The sequence below is a fragment of the Oncorhynchus kisutch genome, unplaced genomic scaffold, assembly GCF_002021735.2.
Source record: "Oncorhynchus kisutch isolate 150728-3 unplaced genomic scaffold, Okis_V2 scaffold4034, whole genome shotgun sequence".
NCBI classification, from domain to species: Eukaryota; Metazoa; Chordata; class Actinopteri; order Salmoniformes; family Salmonidae; genus Oncorhynchus; species Oncorhynchus kisutch.
In genome coordinates, this window is record NW_022265979.1 from 68910 (window position 1) to 77880 (window position 8971).

The 8971-nt window shown below is 40.1% G+C and overlaps 1 protein-coding gene across 1 annotated transcript; it reads right to left on the reverse strand.

Moving 5' to 3' along the window:
• Nucleotides 1-229: 229 nt before the first annotated feature.
• Nucleotides 230-8728, reverse strand: LOC116352863 (NLR family CARD domain-containing protein 3-like; the record flags this gene model as incomplete). Its single annotated transcript, XM_031821936.1, has 4 exons — nt 230-751; nt 5899-6058; nt 6335-8126; nt 8509-8728. Coding segments are annotated over 4 exons (2694 nt in total), but the record flags the coding sequence as incomplete, so codon positions are not given.
• Between the last annotated feature and the right edge of the window lie 243 nt (nt 8729-8971).

Consider the following 8971-nt stretch of genomic DNA (forward strand, 5'->3'; position numbering starts at 1 on the left):
GAGAGAGAGAGAGTGTGTGTCCAGTGTGAGTGTGTGTCTGTGTGTGTCTGTGTGTGTCCAGTGTGTGTGTGTGCGTGTGCTAGAGCGTGTGTCTAATGTGTGTGTGTGTCCAATATGTGTGTGTGTCCAATGTGTGTGTCCAATGTGTGTATCCAGTGTGTGTTTGTGTGTGCATGTGTCCAAAGTGTGTGTGTGTCTGTGTGTGAGTGTGTCAGTGTGTTTGTGTGTATCACTGGCACAGGGACACTGAGGAGTCATCATATACCCTAAACCCTGGATAGAGGGGCTCAGTGAATGTAGAGGTGAATGTGATCAGGTGGGTCAGTGTGTCAGAAGAGGCTCTATAGAAGGACAGAGTGCCGGCTGGCCAGTCCAGATACACTCCTACTCTGTGGGATCTGGAGGAGGGGACGTCTATGGTAGTGGGATTATTGTTGTGCCTGGCAATGTAACTGTTGTCAGAGCAGAACAGACTCCAGGACTTGTCATTGTATCCAAGCCAACATTCCTTACCCCCTCCTCTCCTGCTGATTCCTTTATATGTCACTCCTATAACAGCCCCCATTATCCCACTCCACTCTACCTCCCAGTAACAGCGCCCAGTCAGACCCTCTCTACACAGCACTTGTCTACGGTCCTCAAATCTCTCTGGGTGATCAGGATACGGCAGCTTCTCTCTCCTACATGTCACCTTTCTGTTCTCCTCAGACAGAGAGAGGAGTCTGTTTACTGTGTTTAGGTCCAGTGTGAGATCACAGACATCTGATGGATGAAACCAGACACAATATTAGAAATCATCATCATTCACATTAGAATGTTAACTCACTTTTCAATAATTTATTTAATGTAGATGTTTCTAGGTATCAAAAGGAGAAGTTAAGGTAACTTGAGACTTGTTGAATGATCATATGTTATACTGTATGGTAATATAAAACACACTTATTACCATTAATTACACACACACACACACACACACACACACACACACACACACACACACACACACACACACTGTCAAAGCAACTCTTTGTAAACGTTGGTGTCCCTGATTTCTGCTTCTGTAGAACTACAGCTGATATTTAATATGACCAAGTCAGTAATGATGTTGGTCTTTGACTTAACTTGAATTAAGACTTATTCTTAGTCATATTCTTCACAGCAGTCAACACTCACATTTTCTAAGCCCAGGTTTCATTCTGTTCTCTCCACCATGTTCCACACTGTAGCGGTAAGCAGAAGAACAGACAGTCATTGAGGGATACACCTGAACTCACACACACACAAACACAGTACAAACACACACACACACACACACACACACACTGGAAAAACTGGACACACACACACACACTGGACACACACACTGGAAGAACTGGACACACACACACTCTGGATACACACACACATGCACACACACACACAGACACTGGACACACGCACACACACACACACACACACATGCACACACACACAGTCAGCATATAAGTTTGTCCTAACAATCATCATTCCCCAATCAGTCGCTAATCGGAAGACACCTGCTCCTTTTCTCAATCACATCCCCTTTCCCAGAAGACACACCTCCTCCTGTTTCCATTACCCAATCACATCCCCTTTCCCAGAAGACACACCTCCTCCTGTTTCCATTACCCAATCACATCCCCTTTGCCAGTCAGTTGTTTTCTCTGTGTCTCAATCTCTCTGTGTCTCAATCTCCCTGTGTCTCAATCTCCCTTTGTCTCAATCTCCCTGTGTCTCAATCTCTCTGTGTCTCAATCTCTCTGTCTCTCAATCTCTCTGTCTCTCAATCTCTCTGTCTCTCAATCTCTCTGTGTCTCAATCTCTCTGTGTCTCAATCTCTCTGTCTCTCAATCTCTCTGTGTCTCAATCTCCCTGTATCTCAATCGCTCTGTGTCTCAATCTCCCTGTGTCTCAATCTCTCTGTGTCTCAATCTCCCTGTGTCTCAATCTCTCTGTATCTCAATCTCTCTGTGTCTCAATCTCTCTGTGTCTCAATCTCTCTGTGTCTCAATGTCTCTATATTTCTCCCTCTCTTTTGGTTTTTGTCACATTTGTCCGGAATTAAGTGAGTATGTTGTGCTTCATGACTGTTTGTTTGATGATGGGAAAAGGGGGGACAAGACAAGTCATTAAGGAATACTTTGTCTAAGAACTGGGCTGTATTTTTGGTTAGTTAGTTAATTGAAGTATGAATTGAACTGTATTGAAGTAGGCTCGTCTAGTTTAGGGGTGTTTTGGGATATTTATTTTGTTTCTTTAACACTGGACACACACACTGATAAGTCAAACATGTCTGATATGAACATTGACATAAACCCTCTACATACTTGAGTTTCTCCAGTCTGCAGTGTGGATCCTCCAGTCCAGCAGAGAGCAGTCTGACTCCTGAGTCTCCTGGGTGATTGTAGCTCAGGTCCAGCTCTCTCAGGTGTGAGGGGTTTGACCTCAGAGCTGAGACCAGAGAAGCACAGCCTTCCTCTGTGACTAGACAGCCTGACAGCCTGCAAAGAGTCAAATCATATTAAAATCACACTGATATTATTTGGTGGTGAAAATAGTGGCAGTATATTTTTGTACATATTCAGATATATCAGTGTCCTGAAACCTTCCATATCTATTCATAAAATAGTGTATCATTATTAAAAATGACAAATGATCAAAGTATTGCCTGCAGATAGAAACATGTCTAGTACAAATATTATAGTAGACTGACCAGAACAGTTTAAAAAGCAGAATCAGTCAGAAGACAGACAGTGAGATATCAGATTTAGATTGTATTGAGTATACAGTCCACACCATATCTATTTAGACAGTGAGGTATCAGATTTAGATTGTATTGAGTATACAGTCCACACCATATCTATTTAGACAGTGAGGTATCAGATTGTATTGAGTATACAGTCCACACCATATCTATTTAGACAGTGAGGTATCAGATTGTATTGAATATACAGTCCACACCATATCTATTTAGACAGTGAGGTATCAGATTGTATTGAATATACAGTCCACACCATATCTATTTAGACAGTGAGGTATCAGATTGTATTGAGTATACAGTCCACACCATATCTATTTAGACAGTGAGGTATCAGATTTAGATTGTATTGAGTATACAGTCCACACCATATCTATTTAGACAGTGAGGTATCAGATTGTATTGAATATACAGTCCACACCATATCTATTTAGACAGTGAGGTATCAGATTGTATTGAGTATACAGTCCACACCATATCTATTTAGACAGTGAGGTATCAGATTTAGATTGTATTGAGTATACAGTCCACACCATATCTATTTAGACAGTGAGGTATCAGATTTAGATTGTATTGAGTATACAGTCCACACCATATCTATTTAGACAGTGAGGTATCAGATTGTATTGAGTATACAGTCCACACCATATCTATTTAGACAGTGAGGTATCAGATTGTATTGAGTATACAGTCCACACCATATCTATTTAGACAGTGAGGTATCAGATTTAGATTGTATTGAGTATACAGTCCACACCATATCTATTTAGACAGTGAGGTATCAGATTGTATTGAGTATACAGTCCACACCATATCTATTTAGACAGTGAGGTATCAGATTTAGATTGTATTGAGTATACAGTCCACACCATATCTATTTAGACAGTGAGGTATCAGATTGTATTGAGTATACAGTCCACACCATATCTATTTAGACAGTGAGGTATCAGATTGTATTGAGTATACAGTCCACACCATATCTATTTAGACAGTGAGGTATCAGATTGTATTGAATATACAGTCCACACCATATCTATTTAGACAGTGAGGTATCAGATTGTATTGAATATTCAGTCCACACCATATCTATTTAGACAGTGAGGTATCAGATTGTATTGAGTATACAGTCCACACCATATCTATTTAGACAGTGAGGTATCAGATTGTATTGAGTATACAGTCTACACCATATCTATTTAGACAGTGAGGTATCAGATTTAGATTGTATTGAGTATACAGTCCACACCATATCTATTTAGACAGTGAGGTATCAGATTTAGATTGTATTGAGTATACAGTCTACACCATATCTATTTAGACAGTGAGGTATCAGATTTAGATTGTATTGAGTATACAGTCCACACCATATCTATTTAGACAGTGAGGTATCAGATTTAGATTGTATTGAGTATACAGTCCACACCATATCTATTTAGACAGTGAGGTATCAGATTGTATTGAGTATACAGTCCACACCATATCTATTTAGACAGTGAGGTATCAGATTTAGATTGTATTGAGTATACAGTCCACACCATATCTATTTAGACAGTGAGGTATCAGATTGTATTGAGTATACAGTCCACACCATATCTATTTAGACAGTGAGGTATCAGATTGTATTGAGTATACAGTCCACACCATACAGTTTATAATGTCACCTTTTATTTGAGGATATTTTAATACATATCTGTTTCACGATTAAAAATGAAAGCACTTTATGTATCTAGTCCCCCATTAGAAGAAGACATAAGCATTCTGACCAATTGACTTAGTGTATTAAAATAGTAAATTATAGTGTATTAAAGTAGTCAAAAGTTTAGTATTTTGTTGTAAACTCGTTGATTGCATTTGCAGTTGGTTTTGGTTTTGTTTTAGGTTTTGCCTAATATTAAAATGGTGGATGGTGTAACGTCTGTTTCCAGATCACAGTCTCAAACACGTAGATCCCCTGAATTCTGATCACCTGTTCACACACTTGTATGTCATTACCACTATTTAGTTCAGTTCTTTGCACCCCGTCACTGTGAGGTAATGTTTGTGTTGTGACAAACACCTGGGGGCGCTGAGATTCCTGTAATTCCTCCTCCCGATACTTTTTGCCTCCCTAATGATGCAAATTAATTACTTAAAGATCATACAATGTGATTTTCTGGATTTTAGTTTTAGATTCCATCTCTCACAGTTGATAAAAATTACAGACCTCTACATTGTAAGTATGAAACACTGCAGATTTTGCAGGTTATCAAAAAAACTGTATGGGAATTTTTATCTATAATCCAATAACAGAGTCTACAACAAAACATGCTAACCTCTCACCATTACCAATAACAGAGTCTACAACAAAACATGCTAACCTCTCACCATAACCAATAACAGAGACTACAACTAAACATGCTAACCTCTCACCATTACCAATAACAGAGACTACAACAAAACATGCTAACCTCTCACCATTACCAATAACAGAGACTACAACAAAACATGCTAACCTCTCACCATTACCAATAACAGAGTCTACAACAAAACATGCTAACCTCTCACCATTACCAATAACAGAGTCTACAACAAAACATGCTAACCTCTCACCATTACCAATAACAGAGGCTACAACAAAACATGCTAACCTCTCACCATTACCAATAACAGAGGCTACAACAAAACATACTAACCTCTCACCATTACCAATAACAGAGGCTACAACAAAACATACTAACCTCTCACCATTACCAATAACAGAGGCTACAACAAAACATGCTAACCTCTCACCTTTACCAATAACAGAGGCTACAACAAAACATGCTAACCTCTCACCATTACCAATAACAGACTACAACAAAACATACTAACCTCTCACCATTACCAATAACAGACTACAACAAAACATACTAACCTCTCACCTTCAACCTCAAATAAAAGGTGACATTCTGTCCTGTCTCCTAATATGAAACATTGTATCTCAAATCCAAAATGCTGGAGCAGAGCACCACATTTAAAACTGTAAGCTTCACTGTCCAAACACATATGGTGTGGACTATGTGTGTCTGGTAAACACATGTGGATCTGGTGAACAGTTATCACTTGTTGACCAACTACAGGAATACTGACCTCAGAGTCTCCAGTTTACAGTGGGGATTCTCCAGTCCAGCAGAGAGCAGCTTCACTCCTGAATCCTTCAGATCATTGTTACTCAGGTCCAGCTCTCTCAGGTGTGAGGGGTTTGACTCCAGAGCTGAGACCAGAGAAGCACAGCCTTCCTCTGTGACTCCACAGCCTGACAGCCTGCAAAGAGATCATCATGACTTCACAAACACACAATTTAACACCAGTAGTGTAGAAGGACAATAGTAGATGCATTTGGTTTATTCTCTCAAACAACATATAGATCCATCTTCCGTCTCCTAGAATGGCAATATTGTTGTACTAATGTGAAAATCTATGAATTTATTCAATATGTTGTTCAATATAATATTATATACATATTATAATACATATTTTTCTCTAAACTGAATATTTCTTCCTGATGATTAGTTCTTATATGTCATTTTATTTACTCACAGAGCAGCTCTGGAGGCTTTGACCACTGGCAGCAGCCTCAGAAGACCTTCCTCTGATCTGGAGTATTTCTTCAGGTCAAACACATCCAGCTCCTGTTCTGAAGTCAGCAACACAAAGACCAGAGCTGACCACTGATCAGGTGACAGTTCATCTTCTGAGAAACTTCCTGATCTCAGGTAGCTTTGGATCTCCTCCACTAGAGAATGGTCATTCAGTTCATTCAGACAGTGGAACAGATTGATGCTCCTCTCTGGAGAGAGATTCTCCCCGATCTTCTCCTTGATGTACTTCACTGTTTCTTCATGGCTCTGTGAGCTGCTTCTTGTCTTTGTCAGTAGACCTTGTAAGTGCTTCTGATTGGACTCCAGTGAGAGGCCCAGAAGGAAGCGGAGGAAAAGGTCCAGGTTTCCCGTCTCACTTTGTAAGGCTTTATCCACAGCACTCTTGTAGAAAGTAACTTTACGCCTTTGTTTGATCCTCACAGAAAAGTTCCTGGATCTAGTTTGCAGTTCATCCATTAGATTCTCATTGTTGTTGATGAATGAGAGGAACACATATACAGCAGCCAGAAACTCCTGAATGCTCAGATGAACAAAGCAGTACACCTTGTCCTGGTACAGCCCACATTCCTCTTTAAAGAGCTGTGTGCACAATCCTGAGTACACTGAGGCTTCGTTGACATCAATGCCAGCCTCTTTCAGGTCTTCTTCATAGAAAATCAGATTGCCCTTCACAAGCTGTTGAAAAGCCAGTTTTCCCAGTGACAGAATGCTCTCTTTATTCCAGTGTGGACCTGTCTCTTCTTTCCCAAGATACTTTTCATTCTTCTGTTTGGTATGAAACTCCACAAGGTGTGTGTACATCTCAGTCAGAGTCTTGGGCATCTCTTCTCTCTTCTGTTTCAGCATGTGTTCAAGGACTGTTGCAGAAATCCAACAGAAGACTGGAATGTGGCACATGATGTGGAGGCTCCTTGATGTCTTTATGTGTGAGATGATTCTGTTGGCCAGGTCCTCATCACTGAATCTCTTCCTGAAGTACTCCTCCTTCTGTGGGTCATTGAACCCTCGTACCTCTGTCACCTGGTCAACACACCCTGAAGGGATCTTATTGGCTGCTGCAGGTCGGGTAGTTATCCAGAGGAGAGCAGAGGGAAGCAGATGTCCCTTGATGAGATTTGTCAGCAGAACATCCACTGAGGTTGACTCTGTGACATCCCAACAGATCTTGTTCTTCTGGAAGTCTAGGGGCAGTCGGCACTCATCCAGACCATCAAAGATGAGCAGAATTTTGTACTTGTTGTAGTTGGAGATTCCTGATTGTTTGGTTTCCATTGAGAAGTGATTGAGAAGTTCAATGAAAGTGTGTTTGTCCTCTTTCATCAAATTCAGCTCCCGAAAAGGGAATGAAAATACAAATTGGACATCCTGATTTGCTTTTCCTTCAGCCCAGTCCAGAATGAACTTCTGCACAGAGACTGTTTTTCCAATGCCAGCGACTCCCTTTGTCAGCACAGTTCTGATAGGTTTGTCTTGTCCAGTTAAGGGTTTGAAGATGTCGTTACATTTGATTGCAGTCTCTGGTCTTGCTTGTTTCCTGGTTGTTGTCTGAATCTGTCTCAGCTCATGTTCATTATTGACATCTCCTGTTCCACCCTCTGTGATGTAGAGCTCTGTGTAGATCTTATTGAGAAGTGTTGGGTTTCCTTGTTTAGCGATCCCCTCAAATACACATTGAAACTTCTTCTTTAGACTAGATTTGAGTTCACGTTGGCAAATCACAGCAAGCTCACCTGAATGAAGAAATAACACAGAGGATATTAATATTACGTCTGTTTTAATGCCTACAGTATTGTAGGACTGTTATAAAGTTGTACATTATAATAACTTATTCTCTTAACTGACTGTATAAATGTGTAAATGTTTTCATAATGCATTACAGACTGGTGTGACTGATTATATTATTATTGGTATTATTGATGGTATTATTAATGTTCTCTCTCTCTCTCTAAATTAATCACCACAACACATCCCTGCTGCTACTTGATGAGGTCACTAGGTGTTGTGTTAAGGCTGCTACAATATCATTGAGTTACACAGCTACTTTAGCTGTACTTTAGCTACAGCTTTTACATGTTATGAATCAGCATTCAACATGAGGCAGACAGATCTTACATTTCTCCAGTGTGTCAGCAAGCTCCTTCTGGTTCATTTTCCTCAGGATGTGCAGTGTGATCTTCAGAGCCCCCTTTCTGGCACTGCTCTCCTGCTGCTCATCTTCAGCATCCACCACTTCCTTATCCTGATTCTGACTCTCAAAGCCTTCTGGGAGTTCTGGACTAAGAATCCTCTTGAACATCTTCAGCTCGTTCTTCACAAATGTCATAATTTTCTCTTCAAGCAACTGAAATAAATAAAGTAAATAAGTTAAGCAAGAGAATAAATGCTTTCTCATTAACACATTAATGAATGTTTGACAGATCAACTTTACTTGAGGTAAACAAAAACAAATGTACATAACAGGACCACATACACTGAATATGGAGTCCAGGTCTGTTTGATGACTCTGGGAAGACTGACCACTGAGAATCTCTGACTCTGATCTCTCCTGTTGGTTTCTGTGGAAAAAAACATGAGA